General features: G+C 42.4%; 1 protein-coding gene across 1 annotated transcript; it reads right to left on the reverse strand.

Moving 5' to 3' along the window:
• Positions 1 to 271: 271 nt before the first annotated feature.
• Slc35g2 (solute carrier family 35 member G2) lies at positions 272 to 20738 on the reverse strand. The gene is made up of 2 exons (XM_036194410.1): positions 20429 to 20738; positions 272 to 1730 (listed from the first exon to the last, which is right to left on the reverse strand). The coding sequence occupies exon 2, from the start codon at positions 1710 to 1712 to the stop codon at positions 474 to 476; it is 1239 nt and encodes a 412-aa protein (XP_036050303.1). The 5' UTR covers positions 1713 to 1730; positions 20429 to 20738; the 3' UTR covers positions 272 to 473.
• Positions 20739 to 22051: the final 1313 nt, after the last annotated feature.

Genomic DNA, 22051 nt, shown 5'->3' on the forward strand with positions numbered 1-22051 from the left:
TGGCTCACACCTTTAATGCCAACACTCAGGAGACAGAAGCAGGCAGGTCTCTGAGTTCAAGACCAGTCTGGTCTACATAGCAAGTTCCAGGACAGCCAGAATTACATAGACCCTTTCTCAAAACAAACAAAAACATTTTTCAAGTTTTAGAAGTTTATAACCACAGAAATTCAATCTGAGACTCCTAGTCTTGTGTCTTTGGTGATGGAGAATGATACTCTTCTACCACAATTACATTTATTAATAATTATAAAGACACCAACTTCATGACATTTTATCTATTTAATATTTATGCTTTAATATATTAGTCTGGAATATTTTTCTGCATCTGCATAATTATTTATACTATATAGCACACTATTAATATAGCTCTCTGTCAATTATATAACACAAAAGACATCTACAGGTAAATATTAAAATGGCAATGTACATGTTAGTAACTAGACATTAACAAGATAACAATAACCTGGTGTTCATTTCATGGGAGAGTCCAATATTTCCTGATAGTCTTCCCTCCTTACATTCCTCCAGTACAGTTTATAGCCAGCGAGGACAAATACACTAATCATAATGATCACCCCTCCAAAAACATCGTAAACACTAGGAAATATGTGTAACACTAGAAGCTGTAAGACCATAGCTACCACAATCTCCAGATGCTGTACTGTGCTGACCAAAGCTGGGTGAAATTTGTCTAAGGCATAATAAACTCCTAAGAATGCTGCAGTGGAACAGATGCATATAGCAATGAGATAGCTCCACGTTTCTCCATCTAAAGGGATGATAGGTTCTTGAAGAACAAACATAGTGGAAACTCCCCAGACTGTTCCAGTCCAACCAAAGGTAAACAGTGCAGTCCACATGCTGATCTTCTCCCTGATGGATCGGTACACGATCATAGAAAGAGCAGTGGTCAGTCCGGCCATCACAGTCATAGTGTACCCAAAGGCTTCTTTCCAGGCATTTAACAAAGAATTGTCCTCGTCAACGATATTGGGAATCATGACAAGACAAACGCCTAAGATACTGCAAACCACTGTCACCATGTCAACATAAGCCATTTTCTCATCTACAAGTAAAAATGCTAAAATGGCACTGAAAACTGTGGTTGTGGCTCTCCACATCGTGGTCCCATTGCTGGGAGGAACTATTGAGAAGGAGGTATAAGCACAGGTGATAGAAATAACATTGCATACACCATAAAAGAAAAGTCGTAATCTGTATCCACTGGGTCCAAAAGGAGCTTCCTGGTAATAACACACAACTAACACCGATAAGACCTGCAAAACAGAACGGATAAAAATCAGTTCTAGAGATGGAACTTTAGAACGATCAGAAACAAGCCTAGTGATGAGAGCCACACAGCCATGAGCCAAGGCAGATCCAAACAGCACTATCCACATTTTTCGGGACTGAAAAATGTTTTTTTCTGCAAAGCTCTGGAACTGTGCCATCCCACTGGCTCTTGAGTCTTCTGTTAGTGGAGGCTGAGTGTCCATGGTTCCAAACAAAGTTCTTCCTTTTCTCTTCACTTCACTCAGCAGACTTTTCTTCGGATTTTCTTCCATAAATTTGCCATAGTCTTCATTGATTTCCTCATACCTGTCGTCCCCAGGTTGGGGATAATGAGAGGTATATTTCACCATGACTGTGTTGGGATGTATTTTCACCCGTTTTTTAACTGGATATTTTTTGGATGGAGAAGTATCCATTTCTTCAGATAACAATTTCTATTTAAAGAAAAAAAAAAGAAAAATATACGTGTTTATTGCATTGAAAACCACATTACTATTTTACATTATATACTATTTCAATGATGGAAGGTAGAGATTATAACAGGAGTCTGGAAAGAAAACAGTAGGAAATTTGATCTGGCTTATGCATTATCATATGTATGAAACCCAATGGAATTTTCCACCCTCTTACCACTCCTATTGTAAACCTGTTGCAATGTCTCACTGTATTTATTCTTACTTAGCTCTTTTGTTTGCTTGATTAATTGTTTTTTTTTTTAAATAGGAACTCTTGATCCTCCTGCCTCCAACTCCCAACTGCTAGGATTAGAGGCATATACCATAGACCCAGCTTGTCTCTTCCAGCTTTATGCCTCATTTTTACATGACACACTGATCTTTTCCTATCTTCTCATTTCTACCCATTTTAAAAGAAAAACACAAAAAATAAAAAGCCACATCAATCATACCTTGACTTTTTATTGTGTCCATTTGTCTATGCTCTAAAATTGTAAATACATAAATCCAAAGTATTTTAAAGGTGTGTGTGTGTGTGTGGGTGTGTGTGTGTGTGTGTGTGTGTGTGTGTGTGTAGGTATGCAGGTATCCTCACAGGCCAGAAAAGGGAGTTGAATTTCCTGAATTGGAGTTGTAGGTTGTTGTGAGCCACCCAACATGGGTGCTAGGACCCAAACTGAAAGAGCAGGAAGTGCTTGTAACCACTGAGCCTCTCATCAGTCCCCAAAAGTATTTTACGTAATTCTACATAATAACAGAATCTAAGCCAAGTGACACATATCTATAATCCCAGCACTTGGTATTATGTTATGCTGTTGGTTAGGAAAAAATATTAAGCATCTTTCAAAGTAAGGATTAAAGAAATACTAAATATAAAGAATTTTCCACAGAATTATATCTAGTAAACTCTCAATAAATGTTAGCAGTAAGTTTGGCTGTTTTCACCTATAATTATCCTATGAAACACTGGGTATCTTTTACAGTGTTACTCTTTCTCACTCAGCCTGCCTTCCTGTCTTTCTTTGAACAATTTCCTTTTCCTTCTCAGTGTTTCTTTTCTTCCACCATAAAAGATGATCTGACAATATACCTTACCAGACAGGTGGAGCCCCTTGGAGTTCTCCACCCTAAAGAGAAAAACAAAGGAGAAAAGAGGAAACTTCTCTCCTCATGATTCCCCAGATCCTTGTCCAAATTCATCAATTCCAGGACTTAAACCATGACCCCAGGATCAAATCCTGTTCTGTTCTTTTGACACCATCTGGAAAACCAGCTGTGCTGTTACTCCCTCTTCTGAAAGTCCTTTTCCGCTGCAAACAGTCATGGAAAATACCAGCAATGCCTCCAGACCCTCCAGACCTAACCAGCCTCTTCTGCAGTCTCTCTAGCATACTGATCTCAAGAAATCCCACCACTTATTTCTCACGTCTAGTCATTTCTATTTTAAAATTGTGGCTTTAGCTGCAATGACCTTGAACTCAGTCACAGTCTCAATCTCTGAGAAGGAGCTTTCTTCCCAGCTCCCTCACTCATGTTGGTGATCTCACAGTCCCTCTAGATCCCCAAGCTAGAAATCAAGGAATACTCTGAATTCTCCTTTCAGCCATCACACTCCAAATTGGTTCATTCTTACTATCTTTAGCTTTGAAATATTTCTTGGATGTTTCTTTTTTTTCCCTAATTCCATGTTAATGACATTATTCTAGAAGAAGCCAGTGTGAGTTCCAGACTAGAACATCACCCTGGCATCTTGTCTGCCCTCTTTGAGTTCCAGCCCTCCTCTAAATCCCATGTGTGTTATCCTGGTGTCACATTAATCTATCTCTAAAAGATCGAGAACAAAAACTTTCCTCCAAGTTTTCCCGTCCAAGAACCAAGAGTTCTCTACAGACCTCCTGTCTACACTATCAATATCAACTAACCAAGTTCATCCTGTAATCCCAACACTTAGGAGGTAGAGGCAGGACGACCAGGAAGTAAAGGCCATCCTCAGCTACAGAGTGAGTGGGTTTGAGGCTAGCCTGGGCCACATGAGACACTGTCTCAAAAACAAAAAAAGGAAGGTTAAATTAGCTTCTCTGCCAGGCACTTGGTACCCCGCTTAGCGTGGCCCTAGTCTGCACTCAGCCCCTTGGCTTCCACACTTTGCTCCAGGAGTCTGTGTGGTGTCTCCCTGACCTCACACCATGTGTGTATTTCATTTCCCAGGCTTTCATTCTACTAGTGTCTCCTCTGCTCCAGTTCTGAATACTGACCGTCGGTTCGGACCTACTCCAAAGGCTGTCTTTAGGAGCAAGCCTTCTCTGACTTCTCCTGACATGTCTTCATCTAAACAATTGCAGCTCTTCTAATCTAATTTGTATAATGTAATCATGTTGCTTCCTGCTTGGCTCAGCTCTGGAGTTTTATGTTCCTAGTTACTGTACCCAATTTAACTATGCCAATTCTCCTTTCCTTGATGCCCAGTAATTATCTTAATGAAATTTTACATTCCATAACTTCCCATTTGCTGCTATCATTAAAATTGGACCTTATATTCATGCAAAGTTAACTGCTGCAGTCCAAATCTACAGCTCTGGAGACATGATTAGGGAGCGAGAGTAGCTTGCTGTTTATCCCCCCTATTCTTTCCCTTGGGGACTGTAGAAGGGTTTATTAGGCTGTCAAGATAGCCGAGGCTCGGTGACCACAGGTGTACTCCAAAGAGGCTGATGATCTGAGTTCAATCCCTGGACTTCACATGGTAGAAGGAAAGAACTGACTCCTGAAAATTGTCCTCCAACTCCCACGCACATGCCATGGCACATGTGTGTCTATGCATATACCCACATATCATAAATAAATGTTTTAAACACTGGAAAGGAAGGTTTCTTTTTGTTGCTTTGGTCCCCATCTTTGGACTGTAGCTTCTCTAGTGTCCTGGCACAGAGAGGAAGGAAAATGAAAGGGGCACATGCCATGCACTGGCTCCTCTTGTGTAACAGCCTATTGATGTATAAAGTAGGCCAAGCTGAACTACAGACCTCACTTACTTGATCAAACACAAATCTAAATGATGCCATGAGTAGATTTTGTAGATGTGATTAAAACCCCCCTTAACCAGGTGTTGTACAAGCCTGAGATAGAGGCAGGGACATCAGTTCAGGACCAGCCTCAGATACACAGGGTGTTCAAAGCCAGCCCAGGACTTTGTCTCAAAAAAGAAAAAAATCCAGATCAGTCTAATTTAATTTAAAGATTGTGTGACTTTATGGAGTTGGGGCTAACCTAATAAGGTGAATGTCTAAATGATGCTTAGTCATTTTGTGATTCCAAAGATCCAGATATTTGATGCTCTTCAAGTTCCAACCTGCCCATGAACTACTTTTCATTACTGTCCTCAGACAACACAGCTTTAGTCTGTATTCATGGGTTTCAAACTTGCTTATAATCTCCCCTCCCTGATCACCTGTCATCTATAGACTTCGGGTGCAATATCAAGCTTCATATTAGCATAAGTCATTTCTTTATAATTGCCTTGGTGGTCCTGAATTTCACACTCTGGTCCTTTGAATGGTTTCTGTCAATATCTTTGTCTCTTTGTTAGATATCCTTGAGGTTGCAGGCATGCATTTTCTCAGGTCAGTTCCAAAGGTCCTCAATACACAGATCTTTGCTATGGGAGATGTTTGTATTGTGGGGCTTACAGTTTGCCAATTTTTGATGTTTGGCCTTCTTGCCTAGTGCCTAGCTGTCATGGACAAAACCCAACTGTATTCACTTGGCCCTAAGAGACTCACATTTCCTTGCCATTCTAAACAGTGACTGGACCCATCACTGCTCACCCTTTGCTTTCCAACTATTTTCTCTGTGCTCAAAAAGCAAGGGGCAAATTAAAATGTTCTTTCTAGGCATATTTCCAACTGGTGAGTGAGAAGGCACAACTAAATTGAGATGCCATTGTTTTTCAAAGATTCTCAGACCCTGTTGTTCATAAATCTTTATTAGGTATAGTTCATCCCAAACCACTTGCCAGGAAAAGAAGAGGGGGAGGAGGAGGGAGAAGAGGAAGGGGAATTAGGAAGAGAGAGAAACCCACAAGGAAGTGGTAGTGAGTCTAGAGTGAATGACTGAGGACAAAGGGGTTCACTGAAAGGTTGGAAACAGACAATGCTTTATAAAAATTACTGACTGGTAGCTTTTTTCTATTTTCAAACTTGGGCCTAGAATAAGATATACGTTGAGTTTGCTTAAGAACAATAATCAAGAAATGCTAACATCTTGGAATTGACTTTGTGAAATAGGTAAGGTACTTCAAAATACTTCAGAGTTGTCACAAGAATTATGATGACACTTCATTAAATCCACATTAAAAAGTGGCTGCTTAATTTCTTAGTACTTTTTACACTAGCCAGAAGTAACTATTTTCTACATTTTAAGTTTTGAAGAGTAAAACAGACACAATTTTAGATTGATATGTGTGTGTGCACTCATACATATTGACTCCTCTCTCTCTCTCTCTCTCTCTCTCTCTCTCTCTCTCTCTCTCTCTCTCTCTGTGTGTGTGTGTGTGTGTGTGTGTGTGTGTGTGTGTGTGTGTGTGTGTTGAGATAGGGTCTCCTATAGCCCAGGCTAGTCCTCTTGTGATAATCTACCTTCCTGCCTCAGGCTACTAAGTGCTAGGATGTATAACCAAGCCCAGCACAGGGCTTTGCTTCTCCTTCTCTACTTAGCCCCTGTGTGAGAAGGCATTTGTTGCTGCAGGCACTGCCCGCCTGGTGGGTGGAACAGGAAGTGCTCTGGCAATCGCAGCATCATCTCCAGCTGTGTGAATGCAGGGCTGGAAGCCCAGGTGAACTCCAAGTAGATGGCATTGTCCAACATGTCTCCCAGCAGGAGTGACCAAGAGGTAAGAACCAAGTAGTAGTAGCAGTGTATATGGGGACACGCTAATAATGTGCACCCCAGGTGTGATGATTTGCCCAGTGTCCCTAAAGACATTTGTCCTACTGGTCAGCTTCCTCAGAAATGCTCAGGGGCAGGGCTCACAACTAGCCAGTCTCTACATGTAGGATCACCTGCATCTCCTACACAGTGTTCATGTCCTGGCAGACAAATCTTCTATCTGGCTCTGGTTTCCAAGGGTTCAGTCCATCAGGGCAGGGAGGATATATATGGTAGAGCAAAGCAGCCTATATTGTGGTGACCAGGAATCAGAGAAAAGACTATGCTGGGCTTTAAATTGTCTAGACACTAATGAATTTGTACACAATTTGTGAACATGACAAAATAATAGCTTATTTTACATATTTATGCTAAAATGTTATTTGGGGGATTTTAAAGGATGAATTCCAACTAGGTACAGTTGTATCCACCTATAATCCTAGAACCTGCGAGGATGAGGCAGGAGGATTATAAGTTTAAGGCCAGCTTGGGCTACAAAATAAGACTATGTCTCAAAAGAAAGAAAAGGCAGCCTGGAAAGATGGTTCAGTGGCTAAGAGCACTGGCTATTCTTGCAGAAGACCTAGGTTTGGTTCCCAGCACCCACCTGATGGTTCACAACTACCTATAACTCCAGTTTCAAGGAATCCAACTCCCTCTCTGGTTACTGAATGCAAATGGTGCACATGAAATCATGTAAACATTCACACATAAACATAAAAAATAAATAATATTTTTTTAAAAAAGAAAAGGAAGTAGGTTGTGTCTTTGTTAGTTCTATTGCTGTGAAAAGACACCATGACCAAGGCGACTTTTATAAAAGAAAGCATTTAATTGGGGGCTTGCTTACCATTTCAGAAGGATAGTCAATTATCATCTTGGTAGGGGACATAGTCGCATATCTGGCACTGGAGCAGTAGCTGAGAGCTAAGTTCTGATCCACAGGGCCTAGCAGGGACTTTTGAAATCTCAAAGCCCACCCCCAACGATGCACTTACTACAACAAGGCCACGTCTCCAAAACCTTCTAATCCTATCGAGAGTTCCACTCTCTGGTGACTAAACATCAAATATATGAGCATAGGAGGCCATTCTTATTCAAACCACCACAGGTGGAAGGCAAAGAAAAAAAAATAACATTTAACACTCACTTCCACATGATTGAGCAGAGTGCAGTTCAAAGCTAGCCTGGGCAACATAGTGAGAGCTTGTCTCTTGAAAATTAAAGAGTTTGGGCTGAGGAGATAGTGTTTATCATGTGAGCCTGGAGAGTGGACTTTGCTCTCCAGCCCCCCTGTAAAGGCTTGTATGATGGTACATGCTGCAATCCCAGCACTGTGGGGGCAGAGAGGGGAGGATTCCTGGGACTCACTAGGCCAGCCAGCCTAGCTAAACCAGGGAACTCCAGGTTCAATGAGAGACCCTGTCTTTAAAAAAAAAGGTCAGCAGCTCCTGAGGAACAACACCCAAGGCTGACTTGTAGCCTCCTCTTGCACACATGCCTCCATATACTCATATGCACCTGCACAAACAGAAATAAACAATCATAAAAACAAAAAAATTTAAAAGCTGGGTATTTATCTCATGGTTGAGTGCTTACCTAACATACCAAAGGTCCTGGGTTAGATCCTACCATGAAAAAGAAAATCAGTAGGATAAAGGTTCTTCACTCTACCCATGAACTTCTTAATGCTGGGGGTGAGGGCGGGAATATACTCTGAGTAAGCAGTAGCAAGCCTGTTGCATTTTTGATCTGGCTGTAGATTTTAGCCCTGACAGTTCAGCCCTCAGAGAGGACACATTATAGATTTCTGGAGCCCCTGTTAACCTTGTTTCCACAGTCACTGACTGCCACTCCTGACCCTGGAACCATCTTACAAATGCACGTTCTTCCTTAGAAGAAGTGGAGAAGGGATGTGGATGACAGAGTCTGAATCCATCTCCAACACTGTCCCAATCTGCCGACTGGCCAATGGTGGCATGTCTTTGATAATGACTGCCTGCAGCGCTTAACAGGAAGGCAGCAGTGCCAAAGCTGGGTGACAGCCTGCTTGATCTGGCTGTATAAAAATCAGCATACTCCAGGCTACATGAGAAGCACCTCGGCATGTTAACTAAAATCTGCTTCAGGGAAGGGCTACCTCAGTGAGAAAAGCTTCACTGGAGGCTGAAAGCAGAGACTCCAAAAGAGGTTGAGGCTGCTTTGAAGGGGTTAGGCTGACTGAAGCTGGGGCTGTCAGAGCCTGCACTGAGTTAGATAAGCTGATACCAGATTCCACAATGAACCACATTAAGAAGAGCAATGAAGTAAGTGGTCAACAGTGGCTAAGAAGACTTGGGCTGTGGCCCGGCAGCGGCACACGCCTTTAATCCCAGCACTCGGGAGGCAGAGCCAGATGGATCTCTGGTTTGAGACCAGCCTGGTCTACTGAGCGACATCCAGAACAGCACCAAAGAGAAACCTTGTTTTGAAAAAACAAAAACAAAAAGAAGAAGAAGGAGAAGAAGAATTGGGCTGAACCATGCACAGTAGAAGAGGGACCTAGGGATTTTTCTGAGATGGTTCACTCTAGCATGTGGAAGGGATAAAAATTATCCTTATGGGATTTGCAAATAATAGGAGGTACGAAGAGAGGCCTGAGAGGGCTTGGGTGGAGAGAGTGAGATGGCCACTGAACAGGGAGGCTGGTCAGAACTTGGGCTGGAGATTCAACTGACAGCTCCAGAGCCCAAAGTCAGGGGATGGCTGGGAGCGATCTGGGAGCTGTGCAGAAACTGTGAGGCAACCGCTGCACGCAAAGGGGAGGGGAGGCTTGAGGGGAAGGGAGCAGAAGGCTGGAAAGGGGTGTGGGGAGGAGACCGACAGTCTGATCAGAGCCAGGCTGGGCCATCCAGTCTGCTCTAATCACACATGCTGCTTTAAGAGGAGTGTGGGGCTCCTCACCACTCAGTGATGGTTAATAACTTAAGGAAGTGTAATAAGCCATGCATACCAGGCTTTTCGGGGTTTTGTTTTTTGTTTGCTTTTCTTTTATCCTTTGAGACAGGGTCTTACTATATAGCCCTAGCTGTCCTGGAACTCAATATGTAGACCAGGCTGTCCTGAAACTCCAGATCCACCTGCCTCTGCCTCCAGAGGGATGAGATTAAAAGCATGAGCCACCACACATAGCAATACTAGGTTTTGAAAAAGGGCTTTTGTTGTTGTTTTGGTTTTTTTACTAAAAAGGCTTTTTTTTTTTTTTTTGGCTGTATGCAGCAGTTTTCAAAACAAGGAGACAGATTTGGCTTGTGTGAAGGTGATGATGCCTGGTTTGGAACAGAGCAATTATGTTGTGACACTTTAAAATCCATTCTGGCACACTAATGAGTGTGTTGGCTGGCAGCTGAGAACATGCTAGAATGCCTATTTCAGTAAAATCCCAAAGATAAGACCATTAAGAAATGGTCATTAGATGCTTCCTGTATCAGAGCAAACTATAAGTCACATATACAATACCTGGTAGGCAACACAGTACACATAGACATATTAAAATCACCACACTCCATTAATGTCTTTAGAACATACATGTGCATGCGTGTGCACACACACACACACACACTCACACTCGCGAGTACACACACTGCAAAGGTGAAGAGATTTAAGTTCCTGTCATTGCCAAGGAATCTGTACATTAACGACAAGCATTGTGTAATCTATCTCATCAAAAGTTAGTTAGCAATATATATCAAAACTTTATGTGTGTGAGTTCTCCCAGCTATGCCATTTCTAATAATAGAACCTAAGGAGATTATTAGTAAGGCACATAAAATGCACACATAAGTGCTATGGGATTTCCTATATGTTGTGAATAAATAAAACGCTGATTGGCCAGTAGCCAGGCAGAAAGTATGAGATAGGCAAGACAAACAGAGAGGAGAGGCTGGGAGGTGGAGGTCTGGAGGAGATGCCAGCCTGCCATCCAGGGAGCATCATGTAAAGGCAGTAGGTAAAGCCACGGAACACGTGGCGACATATAGATTAACAGAAATGGGCTGAGTATAAGAGTAAAACTAGACAATGGTAGGCCTGAGCTAATGGCCGAGCAGTTTAAATAATATAAGCATCTGTATGGTTATTTTATAAGTGGGCTATGGTACTGCCAGGTCTACACATAAGGGTAGTTACCATGGCTCTCTTTATAGGTTGAAAAGTTAGAAATAACCTAACTGCCTAATGGGGAGGGACTAAAGGAAAGCATCAAGGTGATATACAGTCATCCAAAAGGATACTATATGTGTATATAATAATATAAGAAAATATATATGTCATATTACTGAGTTAAAAGAAATTTATAGAAGTGTAGTCATGGGATAGGGTTGTAGTTCAGTTGGAAGAGTGTTTGCCCAGCATGTATGAAGCCTTGGGTTTGATGCTCACTCAAGTACTATATAAACTAGAAATGGTAGCACTCTAAAGGTAAAAGCAGGAGTATGGGGAGTTCAGTGCCATCCTTGACTACATAGAAAGTTGAAGCCTGCCTGAGATACTTGAGATTTTGTCCCCCCGCCAAAAAAAAGACCCCTAAAGAATATTCATGGCATGGTTCTATTTATTTAAGATAATTCATATGCATATGTATACTAATTCATATGCATGCATACATACTTACAGATTTTTAATTTTTCTGTATAAATATCTATTTAAAATCTAAAAAGTTTAACCTACTTTTTTTAGGAAAAAAAAAACCAAATCATTACCCTGTAGTTTAGTCTGACGAGTCACCCAAGAAGCCAAGCATAGTTCTTGTATATCTGTGCCATCTGTGGGAGGAAAGTTGTGGATAAACAGACCACTTTACAGGGAAAATATGAATGGATGGTGTCTAGTGCTCAAACCAAAACAGAGGTAAATGACTACAAACTGAAGGATATGCCTTTGTTATTGCTTTTTAAAGAATCCAGTGTATTCGTGTGTGTGTGTGTGTGTGTGTGTGTGTGTGTGTGTGTGTGTGTGTGTGTGTATTATGGTATTTTCACGACGAACTAAAAATATAATGTAGATTCCAAATGGCAGCAAAGAATATAACATCATTACCATGGGCTTTTCTTACATAAGTTACCACTCCATAAATCTTCATGTTAATGTGGGAAAGCTGACCTGAACAGATGGACCTCATGCTGTTCTCTAACACATGCACAGATTTCTGATCGTCTGGACCAGGAAATGGAGTCAGCACTGAAAGAGAAGACAGTATCATCCATTTCCTAGGACTGCAATTTCAGAAGCTGCTCATAGAAGCAATATTTCCCTCTTCAGAAATGGAGCAAGCGATATTTTTATGCTTTAATGCAATGCGTTTTAACACAGAGGGATGGGAAGATGGTTCAGGATGTAAAGGTGCTTGCTACCAAGCCTGACAAATCCAACACAGAAAGACCTGACTCTCACAAGTTGTGTTAACACACACACACACACACACACACACACACACACACACACTCACCAAACAAAATAAAAATGTTTTAAGAGCTGGGCATGGTGGCACACACCTTTAATCCCAGCACTCAAGAGGCAGAGGCAGGCAGATCTCTGTGATTATGAGGCCGGCCTGGTGTACAAAGCAAGTTCAGTACATCCAAGGCTGTTACAAAGAGAAACTCTGTCTCAGAAAAAACAAAACGTTTTCAGAACAGAACAAAACACAGAAGGGTATTTGTGATGTTGGAGATGGTAGGTGAATAGTCCTTGAACCTTAACCACGTTTGGAGAATCCTCTCAGTATGGCCTTCATTTGGCTGCCTCTCCCCTTGGTCCCCATGTTTCTCATGGAGGTCACATCCCTGGGCGTTGACTCACTTTCCAGATATTCACTTGTACCTGCTTAGCTCTTCATCTCCTTACCCAAGAGCCTCTTTACTTGAGTGTCTTCATTGGTGCAGTTTTATAAGTAGACAGCCCTGGGCTTGAAGATTCAATAAAGGACTCTAACAAGTAATTAGCACCATTGAGAGTTTAATTTCTTGGCTTACAGCTCTTATTTATTCAAAGCAGTGAAGAGGCTGGCAGGGCCGTCAGGACTGAATCCTAAGATTTGGGTCAAGTAGCTGATAAGGTCAGGAGACTGGTTACATCAAAGGAGAAAGAGCAAATAAATACATCCAGGATATCAGGAGCCAGATTTGCATCCTAAGAAAACACAAGGCCACTTGTTTAAAACTTGAGACAATCAGGGGCTGGAAATTCACTTGCAGAAGCATCTCTCTAAATTATTTGTTCCTTCTCTGAGCTCTGGAACACTTTCTTCTGGAATGGTCCAGCAGTCCTTGACATACTCTATCACTGTGGGTTGTATACATACATAAGCATAGCCCCCATAAACTGTTATCACTCTAAGAACAAGGATGATGCCTATCTTTTTTCTTAATATCTTGAAGGTCCTGCCTCAGAACCAGAGTCAGCAAATGCTAACAGAACAGGAGCCCTCTGGCCTAGCTGGCCTGCGCTGAGGAGAGTCATGGTTTCACCGTTGACCTTTAATCCTTGATCACATTAGCTGATGCAGAGCTTTGTCTCCACAGTTCTCCAGTCTAACTCTCTCACACTCCTAACTCTGAGTTAAGGGAACCCAAGCAATAACAAGAGGATCTGGCCGTCATCCTCCACATTTTTAAAAGCCTCACTCACTCTCCCTCCGGCCCTTCCCACCTGTTTAGAACAGTGGCTCAGCTAGCAATAACAGACAGAAATCAAAGATAAAATAAATACATAATAGAAAAATGGATCAACAAGTATTTTCTTTCTTTCATCAGCTTCTTGAGGCTAAAAAGTCCAATAAAGCTATTTATTGATACCGTGGTGTCTAAAACAAAAAGAACTCCCAAGTCAATGATTATATACTGTCAGAAAGTGATTAAACACACACTCCAGTAAAACGTTAAGTATGAGAATTGAGTTCATATATGGTCCTAACAGAAATAGTGTTATGTACTACATTTGTCCATTGGTGATCTACAGCAACCATTATGTGAACCTAGAGTAGACAATTAAACACTTTAGTGTTATATAAATGACACTACTTTAAATTATGAATACACATGAACATTCATAGAGCAAAGTAAAATTTTGGTCAAGAGTAAGAAGTTCCACAATCTCAGCTGGTCTCTGACATTACCCTGCCAAGTTAAGGGTATTTCCTAGAGACAAACCAGAAGGAACATGGGTCCTCTCCTTCCCACATCTTCCCACTATTGCTAAGAGATTAAAGGCAGGAAAAAATAATGTAAGTGTGGTGATGAGGAAGGAGATTTTGCCTGATTTTATGACCAAACTATGCAGGGGGACCATTAAGTAAGAAGGGGGAACAGCAGTGGCTCTCTGCTGGAACAACAATGTGTCAGTGTTTAAGACTATCACCTTAGCAAGAAACCCAAGATGGACTCTGATAACCAAAACTGAGTTCTAATGTGCTGGGGAGGGAAAGTCCAGTTAGAATATGGTTACTGCTCTTACCTACTCCCTTACCCCAGATTCCAAGCCAACGGAACGTTATATCTCTCTTCAGATCATCAGGAAGCAAAAATTCCTATAGCACATAATAACTGAGGAGGGTCTGATCCTCACTGGGATAACCACAGACTATTAGATTGCTAGGTAACTTAATTTGGCAGAGATCCACCAGAAGATCTCATGTGTGGATAGCAATGCTGTCTACCCAAGTTGAAAAGCCATCAAGAAATTTGGCCATCTTTGTGAACTAAAATATGTTGAAAATAAACTTTAAAACCTTCAGTTGAGGGGTTGGGGATTTAGCTCAGTGGTAGAGCTCTTGCCTAGCAAGCGCAAGGCCCTAGGTTTGGTCCTCAGCTGTTGGGGGGGGGGGACCTTCAATTGAAATTGCATTTGATTATCAGATATATTTATATATACATGTACTTTCTTGACTTTATGAAGCCTATTTCTCTGAGGAGATTCAAAATCATGTACAGGCATTCTTAAGAATTTATGATTTGTGTGCTGAGAGTGCAGCTCAGTGGTAGAGCATTGGCCTAGTTCGTGCCACATCCCTGGCGCTACAAAAAAATTTTAAATCATGATTTGTTAATGTACTTGTCTCCCTGCTAGTCTGTGTCTCCCTCCTACAAATTCATATGTGACAATGTCCAGAGGTAGTGATTTCAGAAGGTGACTAGGTCATGAGGGCAGAGCTCTTGCCACTGTGATACACAGGGACACACCTACAGACCACCAACTATGAACAGGAAGCAGAACCTCACCAGACACCTAATTTTCTAGTGTCTTAATCTTGGATCTCTCAGTCTTCAAAATGAAGATTAGCAAATTTCTGTTCTTGGTAAGTCATGTTACAGCAGCCTGAAGGAACTAAGACTCTGTCCAAATACTATCTTTTCTTAAAAAAAAAAGATTGTGTGTGTGTGTGTGTGTGTGTGTTTGTGTGTGTGTGTGTGTGACTATATGCATGTGCAGTTGTGCACAGATGCCAGAAGGCAGCATCAGATGCCTGGAGCTGGAGTTACAGGTGATTGTGCAGCACCTGACATGGGTGCTGGGAACCAAACTGGGGTCCTCTGGAAAAACAGTAAATGATATTAACCACTAAGCAATCTCTCCAGACCTCAAATACTATTTTTATATGACTGAAGTAATTAACTCCTGTTTCTAACAGCTAACAGGGAAGTGTCAGTCTTATTAATTAAAAAAAATACCAGAATGAATGTTAGCCTATGTTCAGTGTGGGTCTGTCTGCTGGATTCTACCTAGTCCTGACAAGCTAACTGACAGGTATACGATCACAGATAGATAAACCCTTGTAGATGGTGCTCAGAAACAGAACTGGTGACTGGAGAAATACAGTATTATTACTATGAATAGATAATCCATAAAAGACAGACACACATGACCAGTAAATACCTAGAAGGATACACAAATCCTGTTAAAGATACAGAAATAAGAATGACAAGAACAGGTGGGTGTCCATTTTGCCACTTAGGTGAGAAATATGAGGAAGGCTGTGAGACTCTAGAAATCATACATTGTTACCTGCAATGCAAAGTGTGACACTTCCTGAAACATCAGCTTTATTTAGGGATTTATCATGAGGAAACAACACTACTATACAGAGGAATATTAAGTTATATTAAGCTGCCAGTAATCTAAATGTACATAAAATGTTGACTGAAATCTTAAAATAATGTTCTGATGAAAAAACATTTATATATGAAAAACAGAAGAATTAGGCCACATGACTACAATCTCAACACCTGGGAGGCTGAGCCAGGGAGCAAGAGGACAAGGCCAGTCTGACTACAGATAATATCTTGCCTCAAAATTCAACCAGTCAACAATATCATGTCCCTACTTATTATACATTAAATTCATGATGCATATTCTTCTAATATCTAGAGTTAAAATATATCTTGAAGTTGATGACACATAGCATTCATGGTTATGAATGTAATTATTTGAAAATATTTACTTAAAACTAATATCTGTGGTGGTACCTACAGAGCTGGACTGACTAGGAGGATTTAATTTAATAACCTGAACTTTTTATTTCTTATAATCAGCTTTGTTTTTAAACATATCCTCTAAAACCAATGAAGTTGTTATCCTCAGGACTATTGAGATGTTCAGCAGATTAAGGCACTCACCCACCAAGCCTGACAACATGAGCTCAGTTTCCTGGACTCATTGTAGAAGGAGAGAACCAGCAAGATGTCCTCTGACACAGGTGCTGTGGCACCCTCCTCCAGTGAAGAAGCAAATATTTTTTTCAATTTATATTGTATTTTATGTGCACTAGTGTTTTGTCTGTGTGAGGGTGTCGGATCCCCCAAAACTGGAGTCATGACAGTTGTGAGCTGCCATGTGGGTGATGAGAATTGAACCCAAATCCTCTGGAAGAACAGCCAGTGCTCTCAACCACTTAGCCATCTCTCCAGCCCCATGAAGCAAATATTTTTAAAAAGTATTATTCTCATTTGTATATTCCAAAATAATTTTAAACCCTTGAAAGAAAATAATACAGAATAGTTTATCAACTACAAATAATCATTCTTTTGTTTTAGAAAACACATTACATTAACCCATAATGGATAGTTGTGGCCACAAATTAATGTATCAAAAAATAAAATATCCATCCTATGAACCACAAATTTTACTTCTAGAATTTGTTATAAGATTGTAATTAGCTGGGCAGTGATGGCACACACCTTTAATCCCAGCACTCGGGAGGCAGAGGTAGGCAGATCAATGTAACGTGTTTTCCAAAACCAAAGAATGATTATTTGTGGTTGATAAACTGTTCTGTATTATTTTCTTTCTAGGTTTTAAAATCATTTTGGAATAGACAAATAATAATAATAATTTTTTAAAGTATTTGTTTCTTGGGGCTGGAGAGACGGCAAATCTCTGTGAGTTCAAGGCCAGCCTGGTCTACAGGGTGAGTTCCAGGACAGCCAAGGCTACTCAGAGAAACCCTGTCTTTTTTTCTTTTTCTTTTTTCTTTTTTCTTTTCAAGACAGGATTTCTCTGTGTAGCCTTGGATGTCTTGGAACTCACTCTGTAGACCACGATGGCCTCAAACTCACAGAGATCCACCTGCCTCTGCCTCCCGAGTTCTGGGATTAAAGGCGTGAGCCACCACCACCCAGGTAAGAAGCCCTATCTTGAAAATAAACAAAACAAAACAAAACAAAAAGATTGTAATTAAACAAGTATGTGTTTGTTCAAAGACATTATATTCAGGTGGAGCAATTTAAGTGTCCATCAATACATGAATGGATTTTAAAAATGGGGTATATGTAAATACAAAGAAATAACATTCAGCATCTAAGAAAGAAATTCTATCATCTAAAAAATACAAATAAAATGAGATATTATGCTAAGTGAAATAAGCCAATCACAAATACTGTGTGATCCCACTGACATGGAGTATATAAAAGGGCAAAGTCATAGAAAAGAGGAGAATGGTGTTCCCCAAGGGACTGGAGGGCAGGGAGAAATAGGGCATTACTAATTTATATGCATGAAGTTTCAGTCAAAAGCATAAACCCGGAAAGTGCTTACATTGTGCCTCTTGTCAGTACTAATGCATTATCATCAATTTAATGCATTTAAATCTTTGAGAAGATAGAATTCATGTTTTTACTATAACTTTCCCTCTTAGATTTATTTTTATATGTACGAATGTTTGTCTGTATGAATGTATGTGCACCATGTGCATACCTGGTGCCCTCTGAGGACAGAAGAGAGCATAGATCATCTGGAATTGGAGCTACAGAGAGTTGTAAGTTGAAGTATATATAGGTGCTGGGAGTCAAACAGATCCTCTGCAAGAAAGGTAAGCACTCATAACCTCGGAGACATCTCTCCAGCTCCATTCTTACAATAATTTATTTTAAGAATGGTATTAGGCCAGGCATGGTAGTGCAAACTTGCAATCTCACCTTTTGGGAGAGGAGGGCAGGGGGATTGAGAGTTCAAGGTCATCTTTGTCTACTTATCAATTTTTAGTCCAACTGTGTCTATATAAAAGTCTGTCTAAAAGAAAAAGTATGACATTTGCTGGGCATGGTAGCACTTCTCCATAATCCCATATAATCCCAGCACTTTAGAGGCTAAGGCAGAACAAATTTGCACTCAAGGCCAGTGTAGGAAACAGTTGAGACTCAGTCCCCAAAACAAAAATAAACAGAAAAGCCATTTGCAGAACTGTCTGTAACAGTGGTTCTCAACCTTCCTAATGCTTGGGCCCTTTCATACAGTTCCTTATGTTGTGGTGACCTCCAACCATAAAATTATTTTATTGCTACTTTATAACTGTAATTTTGCTACTGTTGTGAATCATAATTTGAATATCTGATATACAGGATATCTGATATGTGACCCAAGGGGGTTGTGACCCATATGTTGAGAACCATTGGTCTATAATAACAAAACATTGGGCATAAATGTTCATAATTACAAGATTAGTTAAAACACAATAGACAGAGGAATGGTCCATCTGAAGTGCATGTGTGTTCATATAACAGAAAATCTGTTTTCAGTTTTTTACCTGGTTTTATGGACTTCTCTATTACCTAAATTTCTTTAACTAAGCAAGCTTTCTTTTTCTTTTCTATTTATTATTATTTTTTTGTGGCACTGAGGAGCCCATGTAAGGTCTCTTGCATGCTGAGTGGGTGCTCCACACTCCCAGTCCCTCTAGTACAGCATTTTTTGGAACTTAAATGTGTGTGATACTTGGTTGCTTGGCCAAGCACCAAGCACTTCAATCTCCAGGCATGGTGCCTTTGGAACAGATGATTATGAAAATTAGTGGTGCTATAGAGTCCAGAAACTGAAGAGTTGTCAAAAAATAAAGATGAATTACAAAAGATTCTGGGAAATATGTGACTTGTAGTGCATGATGGCTTTGAAAAGAATGAGCATTGTGTTTGTATGCATATACTCATACACATATCTTACACACACACACATGAGGTGTGCTTGCTCACAGTGTGTACTTTCACTTAGGTAATCAAATCTTTATGGATTCCTCCAAGCTAAACCACATTTCTCTGCAGTGTTACCCTCAGGAGACCAGGCTCAACCCTTCTGTGAAGGGGTTTCAGTGTCTGGCCGGCTCCATCCTGTCCACTTTCCTTGGTGATGGGTTATTTTGGGCAAAGGTGCAAAACAGGAAAATATGGCTGGCGTGGGTCCAGGAAGTCCTAGATGAGGGAATGAGGCGCTTCAGCACCACGGACACCGTCAACTCTGCTCAGAGTCCTTTTTGGAGGGAATAGCCTGCGTACATGGCCCCTCCAGGGCCCACTTCCTCACTCTCCCAGCCTAGTGTGAGACTGTCCTGGGCCCCTTAATCCTCACTGGGAAGGGGAGTTGCTCCAGCTCCTAGCGGAGGAGCCGGGTGACAGCCTGGGCAGTGACGTGGATCTGCGCAGCTCCCCCAGAACGAGTGTCCTTCCTGTCAGTTCTCGCGACCCTTCTCCTCCCTCTAATGAGTCCAATGGACACACACTGAGTAAAATTCTAACCCCAGAAGCAATTTCGTCAATACTCCGCATTTTCTTCTCCGTGGCTGAATGGGGTGGAACTGACTTGCCCGAGCCTCCCTCCACCTCCACACTCGGCCACAGTCGGGCCCTTCCTCCCCTATCCTCTCTCGAAACAAGATTTAAATCTACAACCACGGAAAATCTCAGCCCATCTCTACTGGAGTTCAAGACTCATGGGCACAGGACAGGAAAGTGATGGCAAATTCAAAATCTCAGTCACACTCCTAAAACCACCCAGCAATGTTTGAAAGTTGCATTTGCAATCGCTTCTATGACGCCACAAGCACTCGCCGAGATTGTGTGGGCTCCGGGGACCAGAAGAGGGACAACACCCCTGCCCTTCATCATGCAGACTGGGGAAGGGCCCACACAACGGTGTCGGGACCCCGGATGAGGCCGCGGGCTGATGCTGGCTCTATCAAGCCGCTGTTCCCGTTCTCCACGACAGCAGTGGAGAGAAGTGGGCACCGGGTGGCCTTTCGGACGTCCTGCAGAGACGCGCGCCCCACGGAGGTCTGCCAAGTAGGCGGGCGCTTGACGCCAGCCTGCCTTTTCCCCAAGTGAGGCTCTCTCCCGGTGGGGAGTGGGGTTCGCTGCGCACCCTCTTCCCGGCGGGACCAGCCCGCAAGCAGGCAGAGTCCCGCACCGCCCGCTGCCGCCCGCCCGGGGCTGCCCACCAGCCGCCAGGCCGGTTACCTGCGAGTCGCTGCAAGGCGGATGCGCCCGGGGCTCTAGCGGACTCAGCCGGGGCGGCGCTCCAGGGTCTGGGCTCCCTAGCCTGCTGAGGCCGCCGCGCGCTCGGCTCGGCGAGGACCACTGCAGCCTGGACAGCCGGGGGCGACCAGCAAGGAGAGGGGCGCCAGACGCGGGCACTGCGCCTGCGCTCTTTGCTGCCCCAACCCCCACCGCGGCCGCAGCAGGAGTGGAAGCCCGCAGGAGACCACCAGGATGCCTGCCTTGATCCAGAGATTAGCCCTCCCCAAGAGGTGTGAGCGTCCCGCGAGGATGCTGCCAACGCCCTTGGGGGGGGGGGGCAGGGACGGAGGAGGTGGAGGGGGGGGGCGCTGGCCTGTTAGAAGCAATCCACTACCAGCCAGGGCAACATAGTCCTTTGGGAAGGCACAGGCAGACGGTCCCTATCCTACCTGGTTGTAAGAACTAAAACGGATTCCTTGATGTTTAAAAAGGCGTTTAGCATCGGTAAACCTCAGGACAGAAGAGTTTTTGGGGTATCCTTGGGTCCTTCTGGGCGTTTTACCCAGTCTTCTGCAAGGTGGGGGTAAAGTCTTGACAGTACAAATGTTTGTATACCCCAACCTAAATGAATACAATCTCTTAAAAACACACTAAGTCGCCAAGGCAATGAGAGACAGGCTGGAAAGCCACGACTTTAGGGCAGGCAAGAAAGGACCAGGCCTCAACTACAGTGCTAGCTGTAGAAAAAGACAAGCTTTTGCCATATTTTCCTTAGTCCATTCAGATCCTGTTCCTCCCTCCTCTGTGAGTCAGGACTCACCTTGATGGAGGAAGTCAACTCTTCTCTAGCTTTTGGATGGCATGGGCAAGTGAGAGACACACAGGAAACAGCTATTCTGTTACTGGCTGGTTTTGATCTGAAAACCAGAGTCCTCTGGTAGAGTTTTGTGTTACATACCTGACCACTGGCTCTCCTATGTGGGTACTTGGATGGTTCTCAGCCCTTTTGTGAACACATTGGTAACAAATGGTCAGATTCTAGTCTTGGGGCTATTCAGCATCCATAGGCTATGGGACTATACTAGGTGATCTGGCACAATGGATATTGAAGTCTCAGACTCCTTCAAGTCTGGATGGTTCCCAGAGGTTTCCTTTAAGTCTCTCTCTCTCTCTCTCTCTCTCTCTCTCTCTCTCTCTCTCACACACACACACACACACACACACACACACACACACACACCTTTTAAAAATAGCCTCTTTATTCAGGACATTATGTACCCTCTTTAAGTTTACTGAGGTTGGCAATACTATAAACACTTGGGAGCCCAGTGGGGTGGTGATAATATCAGCACTTGGAAGTTGGAAGCAGGAGGATATTGAGTTCAAGGCCAGCCTCGGTTATATAGAAAGATTGTTCATCACATAGAAAGATTGTTTCAAAAAACCACGGGGCTGAGAATTTAGCTCAGTAACAGAATGCGTGTCTGGCATGTAAAAAGCCTTGAGTTTAGTCCCAGCACAAGTTACTTGTAGAAGATGAAATGTCTCCTATAGCCATCTTAGTGGGTGTCTGAGACTTCAATATCCATTGTGCCAGGTGACCTAGTATAGTCCCATAGCCTA

The sequence above is a fragment of the Onychomys torridus genome, chromosome 7 (genome assembly GCF_903995425.1).
Source record: "Onychomys torridus chromosome 7, mOncTor1.1, whole genome shotgun sequence".
Classification (NCBI taxonomy): Eukaryota; Metazoa; Chordata; class Mammalia; order Rodentia; family Cricetidae; genus Onychomys; species Onychomys torridus.